Consider the following 25,778-nt stretch of genomic DNA (forward strand, 5'->3'; position numbering starts at 1 on the left):
TAGTCCACCGAGACTCCCAGTGCACAGCAGTCTGATCCACTCCAGGGTTTACAGTGCTGTCAGACTCCCAGTGTGCAGCAGTCTGATCCACTCCAGGGTTTACAGTGCTGTCAGTCAGACTCCCAGTCAGCAGCAGTCTGATCCACTCCAGGGTTTACAGTGCTGTCAGTCAGACTCCCAGTGTGCAGCAGTCTGATCCACTCCAGGGTTTACAGTGCTGTCAGTCAGACTCCCAGTGTGCAGCAGTCTGATCCACTCCAGGTGTGACAGTGCTGTCAGTCAGACTCCCAGTGCGCAGCAGTCTGATCCACTCCAGGGTTTACAGTGCTGTCAGTCAGACTCCCAGTGTGCAGCAGTCTGATCCGCTCCAGGTGTGACAGTGCTGTCAGTCAGACTCCCAGTGTGCAGCAGTCTGATCCACTCCAGGGTTTACAGTGCTGTCAGTCAGACTCCCAGTGTGCAGCAGTCTGATCCACTCCAGGGTTTACAGTGCTGTCAGTCAGACTCCCAGTGCGCAGCAGTCTGATCCACTCCAGGGTTTACAGTGCTGTCAGTCAGACTCCCAGTGTGCAGCAGTCTGATCCACTCCAGGGTTTACAGTGCTGTCAGTCAGACTCCCAGCCGACAGCAGTCCAGATGCTTTTATGATCTGTGTGCTTCATCAGGATAGTTGTAGTGTTACAAAGTGGTGTGTAGTGCTGTCTAGTGGCATAATGCATTTTCTAGTGATATATGATTAAATATATCGGTATAGTTTTGTGTGGTGGTGAATGGTTGTGTCCCAGCTCTGTGGGGTTGGGCTGTGTTGCAATTGATATAACAGACACAGTATGTAGTATCTGCTGTGTTGTATAGAATCTCTCTCCCAGTATCTGACCCCTTCCTCTGTATCGCTGTGTGAGCTTCAGCTGATAAGGACCTGCCTCACTCTGTCTGACCTGATAGGACCCTCCCTCTACACCAGAGAGACGCTGACATTAATACAGACACACTGACTGGACACTCCAGTACATTAACACTGCACTGAGAGAGAGAGGGGGGTTCATACAGACACACTGACTGGACACTCCAGTACATGAACACTGCACTGAGAGAGAGAGGGGTTCATACAGACACACTGACTGGACACTCCAGTACATTAACACTGCACTGAGAGAGAGAGGGGTTCATACAGACACACTGACTGGACAGTACAGTACATTAACACTGGACTGAGAGAGAGAGAGGGGTTCATACAGACACACTGACTGGACACTCCAGTACATGAACACTGCACTGAGAGAGAGAGGGGTTCATACAGACACACTGACTGGACACTCCAGTACATTAACACTGCACTGAGAGAGAGAGGGGTTCATACAGACACACTGACTGGACACTCCAGTACATGAACACTGCACTGAGAGAGAGAGGGGTTCATACAGACACACTGACTGGACACTCCAGTACATTAACACTGCACTGAGAGAGAGAGAGGGGTTCATACAGACACACTGACTGGACACTCCAGTACATTAACACTGCACTGAGAGAGCGCGAGGGGTTAATACAGACATACTGGACACTACAGTACAATAAAATTGACTTAAATACATGTGTTGGATAATCATTGTACCTACAGTTTAAATGTTAACAGTATTTAGTTGCAGTGCGTGTGTGAAAAGTTTATTTTGTCAAAGGCCAAGGACAGAGCCAGTGTCTCCGTGTGTGTGTGTGTCAGTGTGTATGCATGTCTCGCTGTGTATTTGATGTGTGTCTTTGTGTCACTATATCCCAGGTCTGTGTGTCAGTGTGTGTCTGTGTGTGAGTGTGTGTGTCTGTGTGTGTCTGTGTGTGTGTCAGTCTTAGCTCTGCTCAGGCAGCTCACAGACAGCTGGGATTGAAGTGACAGTGTGTGTGTCAGTGTGTGTCAGTGTGTGTCAGTGTGTCAGTCTCGGCTCTGCTTAGGCAGCTCACAGACAGCTGGGATTGAAGTGACAGTGTGTGTGAGTGTGTGTGTCTCTGTGTGTGTGTCAGTCTCGGCTCTGCTCAGGCAGCTCACACTCAGCTGGAATTGAAGTGACAGGCCCTGCTCCTCAGAGCTGTCAGTGACAGAGCAGACTGGCTCCTGTCCCTGGGCCCTGGGCTCTGGTACCAGAGGCGCCTGCAGGACCGAGTGCAGACTGGCGCGCCAGAGCTGGCCTGCAGCGGGAGTGGAAATAGACCACAGCCTCCAGCTCAGCTGGGCCCAGACAGGCAGGAGAGAGCCGTCGCAGAGAAACCTTCCCTGTCCTGAGTGTCCATGGGAGAGACGGGGAAGAGTCAGGTCTGGAAATGACATATATCAACACCTGTACACCCTGCAGGATCAGTGTTTAGTTTTGTTTCCCCAGCATGCCCACTGTTACTCTGCAATGGTGTAACGTTGCATTCTAGACCAAGAGCGGAGAACAGGAGGCAACTCTGTACGCAGAGAGTGGTGGGAGGGGGGAACAAGCCGCCCACCCATGTTGCTAACACCGATACCCTGGCTCCTCTCCAGACACAGTTGGATGAGGTCCTCCAGGCAGGACAGAAGGCTCTTCTGTACACCAAGGGTGGTGGGGGTGGGTAACATACAGTTGGAGCCGATACCCTGGTTACTTTCTAGAGCAGGCTGGGTGAGTAGCTCGCGACCCACTGGACTGGACGGGCCGATCAGAACCGAAGCTGTTTCTGTGTGATTATTTGGGTGTCCAGCTCGGACGGACATCTGAGAGCTCATCTCCACAAACGTGAAGTCAGCATGGACCCCCCAAACAAAGCACACAACTACACAAGCACACCAACAACACAGACACTGAATGAGTCCGGTGAGCAGCTTCCCAGCTAATCCAGGTCACCGTGGATACGCACTGCTGCCAACACGCTGATTAGTCATAAATAATTAATCATCACTGGACTCTGAGGGGCGCTGCAGGAACTGACAGATCTGTCAGGAGTCTGTCCCCAAACTCCCGTGACAGGAGCTTTCATGGGAATCACACAGGACTGTGTGTGAGAGTGTGTGTGTGTGTGTGTTCTGTATTTCTGTGTGCGGTGTGAGTCACTGTGTGCGAGTGTGTGTGAGTTTGCAAGTCTGTGTGTGTGAGACTGTGTGTGTGTGTGCGTGAGACTGTGGGAGTGTATGTGAGTCTGTGTGTGTGCGTGAGACTGTGGGAGTGTATGTGAGTCTGTGTGTGTGTGTGAGACTGTGGGAGTGTATGTGAGTCTGTGTGTGTGTGTGACTGTGTGTGAGACTGTGGGAGTGTATGTGAGTCTGTGTGTGTGTGTGACTGTGTGTGAGACTGTGGGAGTGTATGCGAGTCTGTGTGTGTGTGTGAGAGTGTGTGGGCGTGTATGCGAGCCTGTGTGTGTGCGTGAGTCTGCGTGAGTGTGCGTGAGTGTGTGGAGGAGGAGCTCGCTCTGTAACTCCAGCCTGACTCCCACAGTTGCCCAACTTCCTGCTGTGGCTCAGCGTGAGGAGCAAACCAGCCAACTGCAGGTCGCTGAGCAGCAGCAGCCGGAGCCCAGGGGCAGGACTCTGCACAGCGCCGTCTCTCTCCGAGCCCTCTCCTCTCTCCCCGAGCGCAGGCAGCTCCTGACACCATGCTGGGGATGATCAGGAACTCCCTGTTCGGGCAGCACGAAGAGACGCCCTACAAGCTGCTGAGCTCCGAGACAAAGGTGAGAGAGAGAGAGTAAATTTGATTTTTCTGTCAATTAGCTATGCAAACCCCAAAATAGCTGTGTGTTGTAGAATTGACTGTACAGTAGTACAGAAGTATCAGTGTATTAAATTGACTTTACTGTAGAAGTGACAGTGTATTGAAATTACTTTACTGTAGTATTGAAGTGACAGTGTATTGACTTTACTGTAGTATTGAAGTGAGTGTATTGAAATGACTTCTCTGTAGAATTGAAGTGACAGTGTGTTGAATTGAGTTTACTGTAGTATGGAAGTGAAAGTTTATTGAATTGACTTTACTGTAGTACAGAAGTGACAGTGTATTGAATTGACTGTACAGAAGTGACAGTGTATTGAAGGGAGATTATACTGAAATAGTATTGAAATCGCAGTATATTGAATTTACTTTAGTACTTAGGTTACAGTGTACTGAGGCAACTGTACTGTTGCCAAATGTATTTAATCACGTCCCTGCAGACTCATGGGAATGGGTTAATTAATCATGCTTTTCTCTAATTACACTCTCGTTAGCTTGCCATCTCTGAGACAATGTAGCGCACAGCCTCTGGGCATGAGTGCAGCAATTACAGGCTGTCTGTGACCCGACATCTAACGACCCCGAAGACAATGGTACAGCGTCAGCACTCGTTAACGCAGGTTACTAATTAATGAGGCGGGCATGACAGTAAAGACCCAGTAGAGAGACACATCGTGACAATTCAGACACCTGGAATGAACCTGACTATTAAACATCATCTCTATAGGTCCCCTGTCCTGCTGTGTGTGTCTATTACTGAGGGATTCTCTGTGATCTCCTCTCTCTCTGTGTCTCCTGTCCTGCTGTGTGTTTATGACTGAGGGGTTTTCTGTGATCTCCTCTCTCTCGCTGTGTCTCCTGTCCTGTTATGTTTGGAAGTGGGGAAGACTGAATACTGGGCACTCATAACAGTAACAGTGTTTGTGGAACAACACTGATTGAGATTATAATGGAGTCACTCGTGTGCAATTAAAAATGACGAATGTGCAAAGTGAGGCAGAAGACTTAATGAGCTGAATGACTTATTCATCACTGGAACTCAAAACAATACAATAAATAAAACACTGGAAGAAAAGATGCAGATTAGTTTTTAAATGTGTGTATTAACCCCTCTCTCTCTCCGTGCAGGGTCAGTGTACAGTAGTGTGCAGGAGGAGTGTGTGTATTAACCCCTCTCTCTCTCAGTGCAGTGTCAGTGTACAGTAGTGTGCAGGAGGAGTGTGTGTATTAACCCCTCTCTCTCTCTCAGTGCAGTGTCAGTGTACAGTAGTGTACAGGAGGAGTGTGTGTATTAACCCCCCTCTCTCTCAGTGCAGTGTCAGTGTACAGTAGTGTACAGGAGGAGTGTGTGTATTAACCCCCCTCTCTCTCAGTGCAGTGTCAGTGTACAGTAGTGTACAGGAGGAGTGTGTTTATTAACCCCTCTCTCTCTCAGTGCAGTGTCAGTGTACAGTAGTGTGCAGGAGGAGTGTGTGTATTAACCCCTCTCTCTCTCAGTGCAGTGTCAGTGTACAGTAGTGTGCAGGAGGAGTGTGTGTATTAACCCCTCTCTCTCAGTGCAGTGTCAGTGTACAGTAGTGTGCAGGAAGAGTGTGTGTATTAACCCCTCTCTCTCTCTCAGTGCAGTGTCAGTGTACAGTAGTGTGCAGGAGGAGTGTGTGTATTAACCCCTCTCTCTCTCAGTGCAGTGTCAGTGTACAGTAGTGTGCAGGAGGAGTGTGTGTATTAACCCCTCTCTCTCTCAGGATGGCGTGAGCTACGAGGTGCGCAGGTACGAGGGCGGGCGCTTCGCCAGCGTGGAGTCGGAGGGCCGGGGGTTCGACGAGGCGGCGGGCGAGAGCATGAAGAAGCTGCTGAAATACGTGGGCGGCTCGAACGACAGGGGTGAGTGTGGGTGTGTCCGCCGGGCCGGGCCGCGGCGCCCAGTGGCTCACCCGCCTGCGCTGTCCGTCTGTCCTGCCAGGGCAGGGTCTGGGCATGACGGCGCCGGTCTGCATCACCGCCTTCCTGCGGGACGACGGCTCCTGGACGCGTCGCTTCGTCTTCGGGCTGCGCGTCCCCAGCGGCTTCCAGGAGTGTCCGCCTGTTCCCACGGAAACGGGTGTCCGCATCGACGACCGGCCAGGAATGACCGTCTACGCCTTGTGAGTGTCCGTCCCTCCCTGTCTCCCTCTCGTCCCCTGTTCCTCATCTACCTCCTGTCTCACTCTCTCCTCCCCGTCTCACTCTCTCCTCCCTGTCTCACTCTCTCCTCCCCATCTCTCTCCTCCCCGTCTCACTCTCTCCTCCCTGTCTCACTCTCCTCCCGTTCCTCCTCTTCCTCCTGCATCACTCTGCTCCTTTCTCACTCTCTCCCCCGTCTCACTCTCCTCCTGTCTCACTCTCTCCTCTGTCTCACTCTCTCCTCCATCTCACTCTCTCTCCCCTGTCTCATTCTCTCCTGTCTCACTGTAACTCTCCCCCTGTCTCACTCTCTCCCCTGTCTCTCTCTCCTCCTGCTCTCAGACAGTTCGGCGGGTTTGCCAAGGAGGTGGACTACCGGACACAGGCAGCGCGTCTGGCCACGGCCCTGGGAGACAGCGCCCCCTACCAGCGAGGGCTGTACCTGTGCTGCGGGTACGACCCGCCCATGAAGCCGTACGGCCGGCGCAATGAGGTGTGGTTCCTCCAGGAGGAGCCCTAGAGCTGTGTGTGGAGCCCAGGGGACCCGGCTGGACGGGACTCAAGCAAGCGAGACGAGCCGTGTTCCAGCTGGATTACACTGCTGTGGACTGGACTGGACTGGACTGGACTGGACTCTATCTGCTCTGGACTGGACTGGACTCAAGCAAGCGAGACGAGCCGTGTTCCAGCTGGATTACACTGCTGTGGACTGGACTGGACTGGACTGGACTCTATCTGGACTGGACTGGACTGGACTGGACTCAAGCAAGCGAGACGAGCCGTGTTCCAGCTGGATTACACTGCTCTGGACTGGACTGGACTGGACTGGACTGGACTCTATCTGCTCTGGACTGGACTGGTGTGGACTGGACTGGACTGGACTCTATCTGCTCTGGACTGGACTGGACTGGACTGGACTCAAGCAAGCGAGACGAGCCGTCTTTCAGCTGGATTACACTGCTCTGGACTGGACTGGACTGGACTGGACTCTATCTGCTCTGGACTGGACTGGTGTGGAATGGACTGGACTCTATCTGCTCTGGACTGGACTGGACTGGACTGGACTCAAGCAAGCGAGACGAGCCGTCTTTCAGCTGGATTACACTGCTCTGGACTGGACTGGACTGGACTGGACTGGACTCTATCTGCTCTGGACTGGACTGGTGTGGACTGGACTGGACTGGACTGGACTCTATCTGCTGTGGACTGGACTGGACTGGACTCAAGCAAGTGAGACGAGCCGTCTTTCAGCTGGATTACACTGCTGTGGACTGGACTGGACTCTATCTGCTCTGGACTGGACTGGACTGGACTGGACTCTATCTGCTCTGGACTGGACTGGTGTGCACTGGACTAGGCTGGACTCTATCTGCTCTGGACTGGACTGGACTCTATCTGCTCTGGACTGGACTCTATCTGCGTTGCATCAGTGAGGACTCGAGGACCCTAACAAACCACACAGGACAGATCAACTGACACAATCACAGATACACTAACACAACTCAACACACAATACAGTCCAGCATATGATTAAGTTGTTTAACATCAAATTTAATGTGAAGATGTGACAATCATTCTAACTTCAGCATACTTCTGTATTAATGGATGTGTGTCAAATGTTATATAGTGGGATTAGCAGGAGTAGAAAGTAAAATATCAATCTGTGTTGAAGATTTGGGGTTATGTATTTTATGCTGTTATATATTTTTATTATTGCAATTTCTGAGATCTATTTTTTCAGTGTGATTTTTCTGTGATTTGCGGCGATACCAGTTGTGCATCAGGACTGACCAATCGTGATTCTCATCTTCCGCGGTAGTGCTCGCAGGGCACAGTGTAGTGCACAGAGCTAGTAACAACACAGATCAGACCCTAACGCTTCAGCGCGGTCTCTGGTGCAGCCTGCAGGGCCTGACAGGCACGAGGCTAGGACCGGCGCACTCAGGAATTGCGCCGTGGAGGTCTGGGTTCGAGCCTGCAGTGTGGCGCACAAGGATGGGACAATGATGTAACTGATGGGTGGGGCCAGCTCTTGCGTGGACATTACTGTATAAATCTGTAATGCACGCTGTAGCTACCTTGTGAAGAGCACTGATGCAAATAAATTGATTGTTGAGTAATTGATTGATGGATTGATTACTGCTGCTTGGGATGACAGGCTTGCTGAGCTGCATCATGTTGTGAATTACTCTACCAGCACAAAGCAAACTGTGAGGTTCACCCAGAGAGCCCAGCCCAGCCCTGTGGTCCGAGCTGCTGTCCACACAGCTGCTGGGGGTGTCTGGGGTGCAGCAGGGAGAGAGTGGGGTGTGGGCGACTGCACGAGGGAGGAGTGTGAGTGGGTGACTGAGTGCTGGTGACCGTGCACGAGGGAGGAGTGAGTGGGTGACTGCGTGCTGGTGACCGTGCACGAGGGAGGAGTGTGAGTGGGTGACTGCGTGCTGGTGACCGTGCGCGAAGAAGGAGTGCATCTTATGAACTTATGAAAAGAAACAGTAGTCTTGGAAATAAAGCAGGTTTATTGGAAATCACTGCTGCCCTCTGTACTGTCACTAAGAGAGCCACAAGAGCAGCATCAATATTTTGGAATGACTCACGCAGAGGAGACAAAAAAACAGGATTCTAGGGTAGATACAAAGTGCAGTTATATCTTAACATCAAAAAATCTGTGCAAAGAGTAAAAACAGCCCCAGCTCCCCAATCCCTACTGAACACAGCTCAGGGTACCCCACACCCCAGCGGCCAGACCGCAGCGCCCCAATCCCCACTGCACACAGCTCAGCGTACCACACATTCCTGCATCCTACCCTCTGATACAGTCTGCACCACGCGTGTCAGAACACAACACTGGAGCACCGGCTCAGCTCATCTGAGCCACACAGAGAATCCCTTAGCAGTCAACACACACAACAGGACAGGAGACGCAGTGAGAGAGTGAGAGAGTGAGAGAGAGAGGGGAGATCATAGGGGATCCCTCAGCAGTAAACACACACAACAGGACAGGAGACGCAGTGAGAGAGAGAGGAGATCACAGAGACTCCCTCAGTAATAAACACTCATTAGGATAAGGGAGAAACAAGAAGCAGTAGATGATATAACCTAAAGCTTGAAACGTGTGCACTGTTTGTATTGAAAGTTTAGTTGCAGGCTGCAGGCCAGAACAAAGTGCCCTAACTGAGACCCCGGCCAGTTACAGGTGCGAGGGGGATAAGCCGAGTCACTGCCTCGCGCCTGCGGCCAGTGTGGCCCGGCGGTCCAGGAGAAGCGCTGCCTGGCCCTGGTCCTGTGGGGTGTCTGTGCTGAGGGAGTCAATCCAGCAGTTTAGTGCTTCAGTTGTTCTTCTTGTCCGGGGTGGGCGCATAGGGGGCGTAGGGGGGTGGCTGGTCCTGAGAGAGACAGACAGGACACAGGGGTCAGTGATACAGAGACAGGCAGACAGGACACAGGGGTCAGTGGTACCGGTGGACAAACGGACGATCTTACCATGGGCATGTAGACGCTGTGAGGGTTACTGGGGTTGTAGTAGGCACTGGCCGCAGCCTCGGCTGCCTTGGAGTTACCTGAGAAAGACACAGGGGTTAATACAGACACACGGGCAAGGACACTCAGGCAGAGAGACAGACAGGCACTCAGAGAGACAGGGGCAATGAGACAGAGAGAGGTGTGACAGGAGGGCAGTAAGATAGAGACAGAGAGAGGTGTGACAGGAGGGCAGTCAGAGAGAGAGACAGGTATGACAGTGGGGTTACCTGCTGGGGGTGTCCAGCTGGAGGGGGCAGCGCTGGGGGGCCCAGGGTAGGGAGGAGGGGGTGGCATGTAGGCCGGATTCATGGGCGGAGCCGAGGGGTAGGCACCTGCAACACAATCCACCAATCAGAGCACAGCTTAAGGTACCAACCAATCACCAGCCACGGGCTCCGGCCACACATTCAGAGGAACCAATCAGAGCACCAGAACTCCTCCCCAAACAGCCAGCTGGAGGGAGTGGTCTGACGCTGCGAGAGAACATGGCGCCGCAGTCCGCAGCTGGGAGTCTCTTCAGCCAGCCCAACGCCAGGCTCACCTGCTGCAGGGGGGGGGTAGGGATACCCCATGTTGCCCTGTGCTGGAGGGGGGGCGGGGTAGAATCCATTTGCCGGGGGAGGTGGGGCGTAGGGGTACATGCTTGGAGCTGGAGCAGGGCCGTATCCATTTGACACCCCCCCTGGAGGGCAGTACCCAAACGAGGGACCTCCACTTTGAGCTGGAGGGGTTCGAGACGCTGAAGAGAGAGAGAGAGAGAGAGAGGGGTTAATACAGACACACTGACTGGACACTCCAGTACATGAACACTGCACTGAGAGAGAGAGGGGTTAATACAGACACACTGACTGGACACTCCAGTACATGAACACTGCACTGAGAGAGAGGGGTTACCGTTGTGCATATAGCATGGCTCTCCTTACCATTGGTAGCAACTTTGAACATCAATTGGCCAAACTCAATAGCGCCCCCACTGTTGAAGGATAACTTGAAGTTGGCCTGGCCCTCCCAGCCCCCTGCAGGAGGAAGAGAGTGTTGCAGCTCAACAGGAAGTCAGACTGCGGTGTGGTATTCCACCCGAGACGGAGACACACTCGCACACGTGCGCCGCTTCACTGACCTCCAGGCTCCGCCTTCACGGTGCCCCGGATGTAGTTGGCAGCGAAGACTGGCTGTTCGATGGAGCAGCCCTTCACCAGATAGAAGGGCATCATGAAAGACTGAAGAACATCCTTCCCCCGAGACACGAACACCAGCTGACAGGGAGAGAGAGAGGGGTTAATACACACACTCCTCCTGCACACTACTGTACACTGACACTGCACTGAGAGAGAGAGGGGTTAATACACACACTCCTCCTGCACACTACTGTACACTGACACTGCACTGAGAAAGAGAGGGGTTAATACACACACTCCTCCTGCACACTACTGTACACTGACACTGCACTGAGAGAGAGGGGGGTTAATACACACACTCCTCCTGCACACTACTGTACACTGACACTGCACTGAGAGAGAGAGGGGTTAATACACACTCCTCCTGCACACTACTGTACACTGACACTGCACTGAGAGAGAGAGGGGTTAATAAGAGAGACAGAGAGACAGGTACTATACCCGGTAGGGGGTCAGGTAGATGGTGCCTTTCTTGGTGCCTCGAAAGGCATCTGTCTTGGACGTGACTTCGCTGAAGGACAGTTCCACATCCTTGCACTCCTTCAACACACTGTGGGAGAGGAGACAGACCAGCATGTAACTGGCTCAGGCCAACTGAAACTTGCTTGTTTCAGCTCTCTGCTGCACTACTGCTGTCAGCTCTGTCACACACAGGTCCCACACCAGACCTGTTTCAGCTCTCTGCTGCACTACTGCTGTCAGCTCTGTCACACACAGATCCCACACCAGACCTGTTTCTGGGTATCTCTAACATCCCCTTTGTTTCCAACAGGAATTTCCTCACTTCATGGTCTGTCAGTAAGGCACAGGAATAGTGTTTTGTCACCCCCACACACTCACATGCTTGCGAAGGTGCTGGAGGGCTGTCTGGTGTTTGCTAACAGGTGAAGAAATCTTTTCCCTCTAAGTTTCACAACACATGACACTGTTCCTCTGAGTTACCCTGCGTGCCCAAGAACAGCAGTGTTGTGTCATTTTGTTTGTGTAGCAGTGTTGTGTAGTCTCTAGAGTGCAGCTGTTTCCTTGGATGTGTTGCAGTGTTGTGTAGTCGCCAGAGCACGGCTGAGTTGTCTTGTCAGTGTGTAGCAGTGCTGTGTAGTCACTGGAGCGTAGCTGTGATGTTTAGCAGTGTTGTGTAGCGTCTAGAGCACATGTATGCTGTCTTGCCAGTGTGTAGCAGTTGTGTAGTCTGTGGCGCGCAGCTTGCAAGAGCGACCAACACCGGGCGTCTCGGACCTTCTACGATCTCGTGACTGCCCGGGCCTGTCACGCATTGTTTATATCCGGGACTGTGGCCCACTTTAAAGACCAAACAGACGGACAGTTCATACAACCAATAGGAAGGCGGTTAAGAGACACTGGCCAATTACCTCGCAGTACACACGTGATTGACAGTAAAACGTTCTCACGTGAAAACCAATCAAATAGGCAGACTCCCGGAAGAGGTGGGACTTAGGGAAGTAAACACCTAGCAGTTCTCATGTATTATAAAATATTTAGATTTTAGTCACCTCGACGGTTTAAACAGTCAAAACTACAGCCATAGAGACAAAATCCCAGTATAGCTTTACACATTAATCGGAAGCATTTACAATCTTTTAAAAAAATATTAGTCATTTAACAGATCAGCCCCTAAAAAATCAGAGTGCGCGATTATACGAAAGATCCGCTTTTTACTGTTCTTTAAGTTGTCAACACAGCCAAAAAACACAGTTACACAAGCAGAATAACACTGGCTTTATTTACAGATCCACCAAAGTCGAAAGCGAAAACGTGCTTCAGTGCTTTTACGGTGAAAAACAATGCCCTCGCCTTGCTCGCTATTCCTTAGACACGTCCAACACCTCTAGGCGTCCTGTCAGCCTGCGCTGCGCCGCCGGTTAGTTTAAAACCGTTTAACAATCTTCAAAAGGGAACTGGCACCCGGGACACGGTCCCATCGGCGAACCCGACCGAGCCCGGACCCTGTCGACGGCTTTACCGTGAATTATTTCCCTTCAGGTGCTGCCTGCGCCTTACCTCTCGCCGTTAAAGATGACAACTCCGCCGTTCTGCGAGTGGTTCTTGTTCAGCGCCATGTCTTCTGAAACTAACTCCCTCCCTCTTTCTCTACGCCTCCCTCTCCCCACGTCACCCCTCACCGCCACTCGTCGGTTCCCGAACAGTGTTGGGAAACACCTGACGGGCAGACAGAGCTGCGATAGGACAGGTATTAATTGAACAGACCCGCAGTTCTGCTGGAGGGAGTGTTACTGTAGAGGCCACGCGTCGCTAATGACGGCTCCCGACAGTGTTTCTGTAAGGAGCTGATTACACTGGTTCCTCTTGCTCGGAAAGCAGCGGGGAAAAAGACAGCGTTGCCCGTTTTTCGACTGTCCCTCTCAATACCATTGAGAGGGTGCCCACAGGCCTCAGTTACCTGATTCAGCGCTGCTGTGTTGGTGTCTGCTCCGCTGTGTGCTCGGTGTTGTGTGCCACTGTAAGTCTGCAACAGCAGATCCCCGGACCGAAGGCTCATGGGGTGGATGTAGTAAGAGGTGTGGGGCTCGAACCTGCAACCCATGGTAATGAGCTGCTGGCCTGTGCAGCTGTCCTAGGGCAGGGCCTCTCTCCGTCTCTGAGTGACCTGGGCCCGCGGGCCCGTGCAGGCCCGGAACTGCAGTCCGGCTGCTGGAGAGCAGTGTCTGCCCTAGAGCCAGGGAAAGGGCTGAACTGGTCCAACTGGGGAAGCAATTACTGCCTGACCTTGCTTCATTATTCAGCCAACAGGAGATCATTTACATGGCTGCCGGCCCTGATACAGTACCCCAGTTCTCCAGTACCCCAGTGCTCCAGTACCTCAGTACCCCAGTGCTGCAGTGCTCTGGTGCCCCATTGCTGTAGTGCTCCAGTGCCCCAGTACTGCAGTGCTCCAGTGTTGCAGTACCCCAGTGTTCCAGTGTTGCAGTACCTCAGTGCTGCAGTGCCACAGTGCCCCAGTACCCCAGTGTTGTAGTGCCACAGTACCCCAGTACTCCAGTACCCCAGTGCTCCAGTACTGCAGTGCCACAGTACCCCAGTACGCCAGTGCTGCAGTGCCACAGTACCCCAGTACTCCAGTGCTGCAGTGCCCCAGTGCCCCAGTGCTCCAGTGCTGTAGTGCTGCAGTACCCCAGTGCTCCAGTGCCCCAGTGCCCCAGTGCCCCAGTGCCCCAGTTCTGCAGTGCTGCAGTGCTCCGATGAGGACTGTAAGGTGAGAGGAAGGAGACACGTCACCCTCAGAGTCATCACAAGTGCTCTTTATTGTTCTGGTTCCAGTCTGGCCTTATTAAAAATAATCATCATAACAATAATAATAACAACAACTATAGCAACACCAAACACATTGAAGAACACACTCACACGGCCTGTCTGCTCAGAACACACAGCCCGTTTGGCAACAGAGAACGGGGTCACACAGTGAGAGGCAAGGAAAGGGGGTGACAGTGTGACGGAGGGGGAGAGATGAGGGGGTGACAGAGAGAATGGGGGAGATGGGGGTCACACAGAGTGGGGGGGTAATGGTCACAAGACAGCACCTGTTGTAAGGGGGTCACAGGAAGAGGGGTGGAGGAAGACGGAAGTCAGGAATTTACCCCACAGACACAGAGAGGGATGGGAGACACAGTGTGAGAGAGCGCACTCCCTCGCCCAAATATTGATCCCTTATTACATTTGTAGAAACATTAAATAAAACTCTTACAAAATCTACAATGGGGTACCCTGCCCCAGAGCTAGGGACCCCCACACCTGCGGGTTCCATCCCCACTGAGCTCAGCCATCACTTTACTGAGAGCACAGTTTCCACTCCCTCTCTCTCCCTCTCTCAGTCTCACAAGCTCACAAGCTCTGGGCTGGAAGGACCCGCAGGAATGGGGGACCCTGGGACCGGGCGGGGGAGCCCCTGACCTATGAGACGTCTTGCATGCACACACACCCCCGCACTCACGCACACATCAAAACGAAAGGTGTGCCCTCCACAAAGTCGGGGGACACCTGGTGAGAGACCGGGGTGAGGGGTGGAGGGAGTGGACGATCAGAGCCGAGGGGCGGGGGGACACGAGGGCTCAGAGGGGCGCGCTGGTCTGTCCTGGGGGTGTCCCGGTCCGCGGGCCGGGCTGACTCAGTGAAACAGGTCTCTACGCACAGCGTGGTGGGAGCGTGGAACAGGCAGCTGAAGCCGATGCCCCAGACTCCTTCAGGAAGTGGCGGGGTGAGGTCCTGGGGTCCTGGGGTCCTGGGGTCCGCAAGCCTCCAGTCCAGCCGGAGGGGTTGAACAGCGCCCCCCTGTGGCTGGCTGGGACAGGAGACACACCGCTGCTGGCTGTGCTGGTTAAGGAGGAGGTGATGGGTTGGATGGGGGTCAGGGTCAGGGTTAGGGTCAGCTGGGGGTCAGGCGGGGGGTCTCCTGTGAGTCTGGGCTGTGTGAGTCACGGAGAGGCGCAGCCTGGGATCTCTCACACAGCACAGCTCACTCCCAGAGCTCCAGGAGTCTCCCAGGACATCTCCCCCAGGCAGGCCAGGCCCTGCAGGGTACAGCCCCAGCCCGAACCCACGGCCGGCGGGACGTCTGGACTGTGCCGTAGACACGGGAGGCAGGAACTGGGTCAAAGCTGAATTCGCCTGGAAGGGCCTGGCCTGCAGCACAACACCGGGCACAAGCCAGAGGAGACTCCAACACCACAGTTCCGGATCCGGTACATCCTGCAGGGCCCGACGTGGAAGCTCAAGAGGAAGCCGTTGCAGCCAGTGGAGTCTGAGGACGAGCAGCAGCGTCGCCGTGGCGCCCATGGAGTGGAGGGGGGGGTCAGCTGACCCCGACTCTGATTCTGCGTTGTAATACTGGGGGCGCAGTGCCGTCCGCTGGCCAGAGGGGGTCCCTGTGCGCCACGCTCACAGGTTGCTCTCGTGCGGCTCCTCGCTGTCGGGGGCGGAGCTGACAGGAGGCAGGCCGCCGTTGTCGTTGAGACGTTTGGCGCGGTATGTCTCATAGTGGATATTGTGAGTGACCTCCTTCAGGTCCTGCAGGTGAGACCTGGACAGACAGAGAGAGGGGTCAATACACACACTCCTCCTGCACACTACTGTACACTGACACTGCACTGAGAGAGAGAGGGGTTAATACACACACTCCTCCTGCACACTACTGTACACTGACACTGAGAGAGAGAGAGAGGGGTTAATACACACACTCCTCCTGCACACTACTGTACACTGACACTGCACTGAGAGAGAGAGGGGTTAATACACACACTCCTCCTGCACACTACTGTACACTGACACTGCACTGAGAGAGAGAGAGGTTAATACACACACTCCTCCTGCACACTACTGTACACTGACACTGCACTGAGAGAGAGAGGGGTTAATACACACACTCCTCCTGCACACTGCTGTACACTGACACTGCACTGAGAGAGAGAGGGGTTAATACACACACTCCTCCTGCACACTACTGTACACTGACACTGCACTGAGAGAGAGAGGGGTTAATACACACACTCCTCCTGCACACCACTGTACACTGACACTGCACTGAGAGAGAGAGAGGGGTTAATACACACACTCCTCCTGCACACTACTGTACACTGACACTGCACTGAGAGAGAGAGAGGGGTTAATACACACACTCCTCCTGCACACTACTGTACACTGACACTGCGCTGAGAGAGAGGGGTTAATACACACACTCCTCCTGCACACTACTGTACACTGAGAGAGAGGGGTTAATACACACACTCCTCCTGCACACTACTGTACACTGACACTGCACTGAGACAGAGAGGGGTTAATACACACACTCCTCCTGCACACTACTGTACACTGACACTGCACTGAGAGAGAGAGGGGTTAATACACACACTCCTCCTGCACACTACTGTACACTGACACTGCACTGAGAGAGAGGGGGGTTAATACACACACTCCTCCTGCACACTACTGTACACTGACACTGCACTGAGAGAGAGAGGGGTTAATACACACACTCCTCCTGCACACTGACACTCCACTGAGAGAGAGAGAGGGGTTAATACAGACACACTGCACTGTGAGAGAGGGGTTAATAAAGACACTGATGGGACACTACAGTACAGGAAGAACAGAAACAGTAGTTGCTTACCTGATGAGAAAATCTCGCAGCCGGGCAAACTCACAGTGACTCGGATTTTCAACTGGAGAAAAAGAAGATATTGAACAAACAAGAGTAAGTTACAGATACACTCCTGACTGGACTGGAGACACTGCTGTCCCTCTCCTCTCACACTGACACACTCCTGACTGGACTGGAGACACTGCTGTCCCTCTCCTCTCACACTGACACACTCCTGACTGGACTGGAGACACTGCTGTCCCTCTCCTCTCACACTGACACTCCTGACTGGACTGGAGACACTGCTGTCCCTCTCCTCTCACACTGACACTCCTGACTGGACTGGAGACACTGCTGTCCCTCTCCTCTCACACTCCCCTGAATTCACACACTGACACTCCTGACTGGACTGGAGACACTGCTGGAGACACTGCTGTCCCTCTCCTCTCACACCGACACTCCTGACTGGACTGGAGACACTGCTAGAGACACTGCTGTCCCTCTTGTCTCACCCCACCATTCCACTAACTTTACCCCCTTATATGTCTCTCACCCTCCACGACTCCCCAGGGTGTCTTCCTGCCCAACACTCTCTTCCCATTGACCTGATATTCCTTGTCACTGCCTACTACAGCAAATGGCATGAACTCCTGAAAGAGAGAGAGAGGGGTTAATACACACAGTGACTGGACACTCCAGTACATGAACACTGCACTGAGAGAGAGAGAGAGGTTAATACAGACAGACTGACTGGGCACTCCAGTACATTAACACTGCACTGAGAGAGAGGGGGGTTAATATGGAGGAAGACTTACTCTGATCTTGTCGTTATCAGCCTTGTCCTCCATGTCTTCATCAAACTCCTTCTGAGGATAAAACTCTATCCCATGAGCCTCCAGCTCCTTCCGCACCTGAGAGAGGTGAGAGAGACAGAGGAGGCTCAGCCCAGGGCTCCCAGAGAAAGCCCGTCAGGTGCTGCTGTTTGTGAAAGCGGGCCGCCAGCCCCCTCACCCTCTGTTTGAACTCGGCCTTCTCCTCCACGGTCAGCGTGTCGGCCTTGGCGATGACCGGGATGATGTTGACCACGCGGCTCAGGTGCCTCATGAACTCCATGTCCAGGGGCCGCAGTCTGGAGGGAGGGAGGCAGGGCGATCGGTACAGGCCGGAGATAACAGACAGACCGTCCCCCCGATGCCTCATCCTGCACACAGAACCGGGCCTGCGATCTCCGATCTGCGATCTACAGGTGTCGGGGTCGAGCTGTTCTCACGAGCGGGGTGTCGGGGCCGAGCTGTACTCACGAGCGGGGTGTCGGGGTCGAGCTGTACTCACGAGCGGGGTGTCGGGGCCGAGCTGTACTCACGAGCGGGTTGTCGGGGCCGAGCTGTTCTCACGAGGGTCCGGTGGGGGAGATGAGGTACAGGCGGGGTGTCGGGGTCGAGCTGTACTCAGGAGTGGGGTGTCGGGGTCGAGCTGTTCTCACGAGCGGGGTGTCGGGGCCGAGCTGTACTCACAAGCAGGGTGTCGGGGCCGAGCTGTACTCACGAGCGGGGTGTCGGGGCCGAGCTGTTCTCACGAGCGGGGTGTCGGGGTCGAGCTGTACTCACGAGCGGGGTGTCGGGGCCGAGCTGTACTCACGAGTGTCCGGTGGGGGAGATGAGGTACAGGCGGGGTGTCGGGGTCGAGCTGTTCTCAGGAGTGTCCGGTGGGGGAGATGAGGTACAGGCGGGGTGTCGGGGTCGAGCTGTACTCACGAGCGGGGTGTCGGGGCCGAGCTGTTCTCACGAGCGGGGTGTCGGGGCCGAGCTGTTCTCACGAGGGTCCGGTGGGGGAGATGAGGTACAGGCGGGGTGTCGGGGTCGAGCTGTACTCAGGAGTGGGGTGTCGGGGTCGAGCTGTTCTCACGAGCGGGGTGTCGGGGCCGAGCTGTACTCACGAGCGGGGTGTCGGGGCCGAGCTGTACTCACGAGTGTCCGGTGGGGGAGATGAGGTACAGGCGGGGTGTCGGGGCCGAGCTGTACTCACGAGCGGGGTGTCGGGGCCGAGCTGTTCTCACGAGCGGGGTGTCGGGGCCGAGCTGTACTCACGAGTGTCCGGTGGGGGAGATGAGGTACAGGCGGGTTGTCGGGGTCGAGCTGTTCTCACGAGCGGGGTGTCGGGGCCGAGCTGTACTCACGAGTGTCCGGTGGGGGAGATGAGGTACAGGCGGGGTGTCGGGGTCGAGCTGTTCTCACAAGCGGGGTGTCGGGGCCGAGATGTACTCACGAGCGGGGTGTCGGGGCCGAGCTGTACTCACGAGTGTCCGGTGGGGGAGATGAGGTACAGGCGGGGTGTCGGGGCCGAGCTGTACTCACGAGCAGGGTGTCGGGGCCGAGCTGTACTCACGAGTGGGGTGTCGGGGCCGAGCTGTACTCACGAGCGGGGTGTCGGGGCCAAGCTGTACTCACGAGCGGGGTGTCGGGGTCGAGCTGTTCTCACGAGCGGGGTGTCGGGGCCGAGCTGTACTCACGAGTGTCCGGTGGGGGAGATGAGGTACAGGCAGGGTGTCGGGGCCGAGCTGTACTCATGAGCGGGGTGTCGGGGCCGAGCTGTACTCACGAGCGGGGTGTCGGGGCCGAGCTGTACTCACGAGTGTCCGGTGGGGGAGATGAGGTACAGGCGGGGTGTCGGGGCCGAGCTGTACTCACGAGCGGGGTGTCGGGGTCGAGCTGTACTCACGAGTGGGGTGTCGGGGCCGAGCTGTACTCACGAGCGGGGTGTCGGGGCCGAGCTGTACTCACGAGCGGGGTGTCGGGGCCGAGCTGTACTCACGAGTGTCCGGTGGGGGAGATGAGGTACAGGCGGGGTGTCGGGGTCGAGCTGTTCTCACGAGCGGGGTGTCGGGGCCGAGCTGTACTCACGAGCGGGGTGTCGGGGCCGAGCTGTACTCACGAGTGTCCGGTGGGGGAGATGAGGTACAGGCGAGGTGTCGGGGTCGAGCTGTTCTCACGAGCGAGGTGTCGGGGCCGAGCTGTACTCACGAGCGGGGTGTCGGGGTCGAGCTGTTCTCACGAGCGGGGTGTCGGGGCCGAGCTGTACTCACGAGTGTCCGGTAGGGGAGATGAAGTACAGGCAGCAGTGCACGCGTGTGTCCGGGATGCGCTTCTTCCGCGCGATGTTCACCTCCTCCTTCAGGAACTTCTCGTACTGCTCATTGATGTACTTCGCAATGGGCTCCCAGCTGCAGCGAGACAACGCATCGTCAGAGCACCGTATTCACACTGTTACTGCAGTGTAACAACACTGTAATAGCACTGTATTCCTACTGTAAATGCAATGTAATTACACTGTAACAGCACCATATTCACACTGTTATTGCAGTGTAATAGCACTGTATCTACACTGTTACTGCAGTGAAATAACACCATAATAGCACTGTAATCAGTCTGTCACAGCACTGTATTAACAATGTTACTGCAGTGAAATAACACTGTAGTAGCACCATATTCACACTGTTACTGCAGTTTAATAACACTGCTATAGCATCTTATTAACACTGTTAAAGCACTGTATTTACACTGTTACTACAGTATAATAAAACTGTAATAGCACCATATTCATTCTGTCACTGCACTGTAACAACACAGTAATAGCACTGTATTCATACTGTCTCTGCACTAATAATATGCACTAAATAATATTTCATGTCTATATTTATAGCCTATAGCGACTTTCTAATGCATTGTGGCATAGGAAAGAGGGCCAGTGGTGTTTTATACTTACCATCCTGTGCATATACTGTACATGCACACCATTCTGATTTACACCAATACCAGCACTGTGGGATGAGATGTAATATCTATGATATCTGGTTACAGGACAGTGTTACAGTATCACACACACTGGACCAGAGCCCTGGAGAAAGAAGGGGAGGTTAAAGGTGAGAGGTTGTGGGTCACGTACCAGTTGTCGTTGTTAATCTGATCCCCAAAGCCTGGCGTGTCAATGACCGTGAGCTTCATCTTCACTCCACCCTCCTCGATCACTGGAAAACAGTACCAGCGGCTCACTGTCAAATAAAATCTTCACCATCACCATCACCACCACCACCGTCATCACCACACTTCCCAACATCAACATCATCTTCATCATCACCACCTTCATCACCATCACTGCCCTGTTCTTCATCAGCATCATCATCTTTATGATTCCCATCTTCATCGTTAGAATCACACCGTTATTGTTACTGGTCAGTTCCTGAAAGCTGTTGCTCACAAGAGCCACGGTAATATTGTCTCCTCCCCCCCCGTCTGCCCCCAGTCCTGACCCGACCCGGCCCGGCCCCTCACCGTGTGACACGGCCTTGATCTCCACCGTTCGGGGAATCTTGTCCTCACGGCTCCAGCCACTGGACTTGCGGCTGACCTGCGACTTGAACAGCGTGTTGACCAGAGTGGACTTCCCCAGGCCGCTGTGCCCTGAGAGAGAGACAGGTCACAGACACTGCGAGAGAGAGACAGGTCACAGACACAGCGTGTTGACCAGAGTGGACTTCCCCAGGCCGCTGTGCCCTGAGAGAGAGACAGGTCACAGACACAGCGTGTTGACCAGAGTGGACTTCCCCAGGCCGCTGTGCCCTGAGAGAGAGACAGGTCACAGACACAGCGAGAGAGAGACAGGTCACAGACACAGCGTGTTGACCAGAGTGGACTTCCCCAGGCCACTGTGCCCTGAGAGAGAGACAGGTCACAGACACAGCGAGAGAGAGACAGGTCACAGACACAGCGTGTTGACCAGAGTGGACTTCCCCAGGCCACTGTGTCCTGAGAGAGAGACAGGTCACAGACACAGCGTGTTGACCAGAGTGGACTTCCCCAGGCCACTGTGCCCTGAGAGAGAGACAGGTCACAGACACAGCGAGAGAGAGACAGGTCACAGACACAGCGTGTTGACCAGAGTGGACTTCCCCAGGCCGCTGTGCCCTGAGAGAGAGACAGGTCACAGACACAGCGTGTTGACCAGAGTGGACTTCCCCAGGCCGCTGTGCCCTGAGAGAGAGACAGGTCACAGACACAGTGAGAGAGAGACAGGACAGAGACACAGTGAGAGAGAGACAGGGTACTGATACAGCGAGAGAGACAGAGTACTGACACAGCGAGAGAGACAGACAGGATACAGACACAGGGATAGAGAGACAAGATATAGACACAGTGAGAGAGACGGGCTGCTGAGAGAGACAGATAGGCTGTAGCCACAGTTAGTAGACAAGAGAAACACTGGGGAAACAGAGGAGCGAGAGAGACGGTCAGTCTCACCGACGACCATGATGTTGAAGTCGAACCCTGTCTTCATGGTCTTCCTCCTCATCTGCTCAATGATGGTGTCGATGCCCACGTACCCCAGGAGCGCTGACCCCCCTGAGCCCAGCGACCCCAGCGACCCCAGCGAAGACCCCCCTGGCACCTGTGATAGCCCCGCCACCCCCACGCCGGAGGGCTTGACTGGGACGGCCGGTTTGGGCCGGACCTCAGGGGGAACCACCTCAGACATCCCTGAACACCCTGAGGACAGACACGGTGTGGAGGGGCGTTAATACAGACTGCTGACACGCTCCTCGCAGACACGCCCCCTCCCCCAGACACGCCCCTCGTAGACACGCCCCTCAACCACACACACACACACACACCAGACATGCCCCTCCCCCAGGGCACGCCCCTCGTAGACAAGCCCCTCCCATACACCCCAGACACGCCCCCAAACACGCTGCCACACCCACTGACTGCCACACCCACTGACACTACCTGACAGTCTCAATGCTCACACACATTGTATATTCACATGCACAATCACACTCACTCTGACACACCCTACACCAGCTCACATATACACACACAATCACAAGCACTCACGTATACTAACACTCACAGTCACACTCACAGAATTACAATCACACTCACAATTACACACTCACACGCCTACACCAACTCACATATACACGCACACACAACCACACAAACACAAATACTAACGCACGATCACACACACACTCACACAATTATAATCACATTCACACACACAAACAATTGCACTCACACAGTTATAATTACATTCACACACACACACAAAATCGCACTCACACAGTTATAATCACAATCGCACGCACACAGTTATAATCACAATCGCACTCACACAGTTATAATCACAGACACACACAGCTAACAGCCTCAGATGCGCCTCGCGTTGTGGGCGCTTATCGCCGACACTAGACGCACAGAACCGCACCGACCCGCCCCACCCCCCGGTTCCGAACAGCGGCCGAATCGCCGGGTTCGCACCCGAGCGGTGCGCGAGCGCGGTGCCGGATCGCAGGAACCGCAGGCGTGTTCGGGACCTGGCGTGGGTCGGTAGCCCTGCAGACGCTCGGCTGCGCCCGCCCTCGGAGCCCCGGGCTGCAGACCCACGGCGCAGCGGGGCGGAACCGGATCGGCGGCGGACCGGAGAACCGCTCCTGCCCTCCACCGGGCCGGGCCGCCGGCGGAGCGGGACCGACGGTACCTGCGCGGTCCTGACAGAGCTGCTGGCCCGGCCTGCTGCAGTCCGTCTCTCGGGGTATATCCGCTCGCGACAGCGCGCCTCTGCCCCCTTTGTCCGGGACGGAGCCCACGGATGCGCGCTGTCGTGCGTGTTCGTGTGCGTGTGCGGGTCACGCAGGCGCCGGACGGCTGGCCGGGGCTCTCGGCGGGGCTGCGGGATGTCGCTTTCTCTCCTCTTTTTTTGAAAAAACGCAAGAAGCGACGGTGATGTGCCCTCGAGGGAGGCTGGCGAGGTCACGTGATCGGGGCTGGGTACCTCTCTCTCCCTCTCTCGCGCCGAGCCCCTTGGTTGCCGTGGTGACGGGAGGAGAGTGGGGGGGCAGCGCTCGTGCTCAGAGACCCCTCGTTACTCAGCTCAGTTCAATTCAAGGGGCTTTATTAGCGTGACCGATGGGTAGTCAGTGTTGACACAGCACAAAGAAATAATGAAATTAACATGAAACAAACCCAAAAATAAAAATAAAATCTACAGACATGTTACAGACATTTACAACAAAGCAACTCTACTCTCTCTCTCATCTGCCTTTTTATCTCTCTCTCACCCCTCTCTCACCCTTCTCTCTCACTCCTCACACCTCTCTCTCACTCCTCTGGTCAGGCTGTGGTCACTGAGGTGAGGTCTCTCTGTCTCTCTCCTTGTCTCCCTTGTTTCTCTGTGTGTGTGTGTCTCTCTCTCTGTCTCTCTCTCTCTCTCTCTCTGCCGGAAGCTGTAGACCTCGCTCTGCACACGGCTTTTTCCTGAGTTTCAGGAAACTGTGGTCTGTCAGAAAGAAGGACAGACAGAATAATAATTACTAATCAACATGCAGCAGAGAGCACTACGGCCCCGGTCACCCCTGAGAACCAGTGAGCAGGCTGTCCAGAGAGGACAGGCTCAGTGACCACACCCTCGCCAGAGAGAGAGGGGAGAGGGATTGAGGCACAGAGAGAGAGGAGGAGAGGGACTGAGGCACAGAGAGAGAGGGGAGAGGGACTGATGGGCACAGAGAGAGGGGAGAGGGATTGAGGCACAGAGAGAGAGGAGGAGAGGGACTGAGGGGCACAGAGAGAGAGGGGAGAGGGACTGATGGGCACAGAGAGAGGGGAGAGGGATTGAGGCACAGAGAGAGAGGAGGAGAGGGACTGAGGGGCACAGAGAGAGAGGGGAGAGGGATTGAGGCACAGAGAGAGAGGAGGAGAGGGATTGAGGCACAGAGAGAGAGGAGGAGAGGGATTGAGGCACAGAGAGAGAGGAGGAGAGGGATTGAGGCACAGAGAGAGAGGAGGAGAGGGATTGAGGCACAGAGAGAGAGGAGGAGAGGGATTGAGGCACAGAGAGAGAGGGGAGAGGGATTGAGGCACAGAGAGAGAGGAGGAGAGGGATTGAGGCACAGAGAGAGAGGAGGAGAGGGATTGAGGCACAGAGAGCACTACAGCCCCGGTCACCCCTGAGAACCAGTGAGCAGAGCTCCCAGCACCACAAGACCCTGCTGAGCCAGAGCTGAGCCCAGAGAAGAGCCCTCAGCCAGCTGGTCCTGAAGCTCACCGACAGCAACACCCAGCACACACACACACACCACAGCACAACACACACAGCACTGCGTCCCCCACTGGGACACACACACACACACACACTGACCAGCACTGCCTCTCCCACTGGGACACACACCAAACACTGGACTGTTACAGAAGCCAGAGACACTGGACACAGACAGACCTGGCTGTCCAGAGAGGACAGGCTCAGTGACCACAGCCTGGCCAGAGACACTGGACACAGGCAGACCTGGCTGTCCAGAGAGGACAGGCTCAGTGACCACAGCCTGGCCAGAGACACTGGACACAGGCAGACCTGGCTGTCCAGAGAGGACAGGCTCAGTGACACAGCCTGGCCAGAGACATTGGACACAGGCAGACCTGGCTGCCCAAAGAGGACAGGCTTTGCTCCCACTGCCAGTGGGGAGAAACAGAAACATACACACACTTCCTACTGCACTGCGACAAATACTCTGGGACTAGACAAACATTCTACCCAAAATAACAAATTTACTCACACTGCCCAGCTCCAGCACAGAGCTCTGAAGGACACACAGCTCCAAACCCACAGAGCTCTGAAGGACACAGAGCTCCAAACCCACACTGCCCAGCTCCAGCACAGAGTTCTGAAGGACACACAGCACCAGACCTACACTGATTGGCTCCAGCACAGAGCTGTGAAGGGCACACAGCCCAAAAGCCACACTGACCCAGTGCCCAGCTCCCCAGTCCTGTGATCCTGCTCGGTGCGTCAGGGTGTCTGTGTGTATGTGAGCTCGGCGCTCCTACTCCCTATCGCTGTCTCACCCTGCCTGAGCCCCTCTGTCCAGCGCTTGATAAGAGACACTGGGTCACGAGTCTGTGTGCACATCAGCCTGTGTCTTTATGTGTGGGAGTGTATCTCAGTTTGTGTGTGAGTATGAGTGTGTTTCTCAGTGTGTGACAGTGTGTGGTTCATTGTCAGTGTATGTTAGGGTGTGTGAGAGTGTGTCTGTGTGTT

The 25,778-nt window shown here is 54.7% G+C and overlaps 3 protein-coding genes across 8 annotated transcripts; 1 reads left to right on the plus strand and 2 right to left on the minus strand.

Annotated features, from left to right (window-relative positions):
* Nucleotides 1-50: 50 nt before the first annotated feature.
* Nucleotides 51-8,005, plus strand: LOC138242082 (heme-binding protein 1-like). The gene is made up of 4 exons (XM_069197115.1): nucleotides 51-3,684; nucleotides 5,468-5,606; nucleotides 5,686-5,866; nucleotides 6,228-8,005. The coding sequence occupies exons 1-4, from the start codon at nucleotides 3,607-3,609 to the stop codon at nucleotides 6,403-6,405; spliced, it is 576 nt and encodes a 191-aa protein (XP_069053216.1). The 5' UTR covers nucleotides 51-3,606; the 3' UTR covers nucleotides 6,406-8,005.
* Nucleotides 8,006-8,384: 379 nt separating this feature from the next.
* On the minus strand, nucleotides 8,385-12,714 carry wbp2nl (WBP2 N-terminal like). Its single transcript, XM_069197113.1, has 8 exons — nucleotides 12,605-12,714; nucleotides 11,027-11,135; nucleotides 10,528-10,663; nucleotides 10,331-10,423; nucleotides 9,949-10,146; nucleotides 9,635-9,739; nucleotides 9,369-9,445; nucleotides 8,385-9,271 (listed from the first exon to the last, which is right to left on the minus strand). The coding sequence occupies exons 1-8, from the start codon at nucleotides 12,661-12,663 to the stop codon at nucleotides 9,215-9,217; spliced, it is 834 nt and encodes a 277-aa protein (XP_069053214.1). The 5' UTR covers nucleotides 12,664-12,714; the 3' UTR covers nucleotides 8,385-9,214.
* Nucleotides 12,715-13,847: 1,133 nt separating this feature from the next.
* septin3 (septin 3) lies at nucleotides 13,848-25,536 on the minus strand. 6 transcript variants are annotated; one of them, XM_069197111.1, is made up of 10 exons: nucleotides 25,489-25,536; nucleotides 21,989-22,234; nucleotides 21,023-21,151; nucleotides 20,637-20,718; nucleotides 19,777-19,914; nucleotides 17,706-17,823; nucleotides 17,510-17,605; nucleotides 17,248-17,344; nucleotides 16,725-16,776; nucleotides 13,848-15,638 (listed from the first exon to the last, which is right to left on the minus strand). In XM_069197111.1, the coding sequence occupies exons 2-10, from the start codon at nucleotides 22,221-22,223 to the stop codon at nucleotides 15,497-15,499; spliced, it is 1,089 nt and encodes a 362-aa protein (XP_069053212.1). In that variant the 5' UTR covers nucleotides 22,224-22,234; nucleotides 25,489-25,536; the 3' UTR covers nucleotides 13,848-15,496. The 6 variants fall into 6 exon arrangements, with proteins under 6 accessions (XP_069053212.1, XP_069053213.1, XP_069053210.1 ...); XM_069197112.1 differs by lacking the exon at nucleotides 25,489-25,536 and adding an exon at nucleotides 25,297-25,319; XM_069197109.1 differs by lacking the exon at nucleotides 25,489-25,536 and adding an exon at nucleotides 23,842-24,063.
* Between the last annotated feature and the right edge of the window lie 242 nt (nucleotides 25,537-25,778).

This window comes from Lepisosteus oculatus, chromosome 12, assembly GCF_040954835.1.
Source record: "Lepisosteus oculatus isolate fLepOcu1 chromosome 12, fLepOcu1.hap2, whole genome shotgun sequence".
NCBI classification, from domain to species: Eukaryota; Metazoa; Chordata; class Actinopteri; order Semionotiformes; family Lepisosteidae; genus Lepisosteus; species Lepisosteus oculatus.

Coding starts and splice junctions, on each gene's coding strand:
- wbp2nl (XM_069197113.1), bottom strand. CDS start 12,663: ATGGCGCTGAACAAGAACCACTCGCAGAACGGCGGAGTTGTCATCTTT. Junction 10,424..10,527: donor CGTGAAGGCGGAGCCTGGAG/GTCAGTGAAGCG, acceptor TTCCTCCTGCAG/GGGGCTGGGAGGGCCAGGCC. Junction 10,147..10,330: donor GTTCAAAGTTGCTACCAATG/GTAAGGAGAGCC, acceptor CTCTCTCTTCAG/CGTCTCGAACCCCTCCAGCT.
- LOC138242082 (XM_069197115.1), top strand. CDS start 3,607: ATGCTGGGGATGATCAGGAACTCCCTGTTCGGGCAGCACGAAGAGACG. Junction 3,685..5,467: donor TGCTGAGCTCCGAGACAAAG/GTGAGAGAGAGA, acceptor TCTCTCTCTCAG/GATGGCGTGAGCTACGAGGT. Junction 5,867..6,227: donor GGAATGACCGTCTACGCCTT/GTGAGTGTCCGT, acceptor TCCTGCTCTCAG/ACAGTTCGGCGGGTTTGCCA.
- septin3 (XM_069197111.1), bottom strand. CDS start 22,223: ATGTCTGAGGTGGTTCCCCCTGAGGTCCGGCCCAAACCGGCCGTCCCA. Junction 17,606..17,705: donor AGGCCGAGTTCAAACAGAGG/GTGAGGGGGCTG, acceptor CACCTCTCTCAG/GTGCGGAAGGAGCTGGAGGC. Junction 15,639..16,724: donor CTGCGAGATTTTCTCATCAG/GTAAGCAACTAC, acceptor CTGTCTGTCCAG/GTCTCACCTGCAGGACCTGA.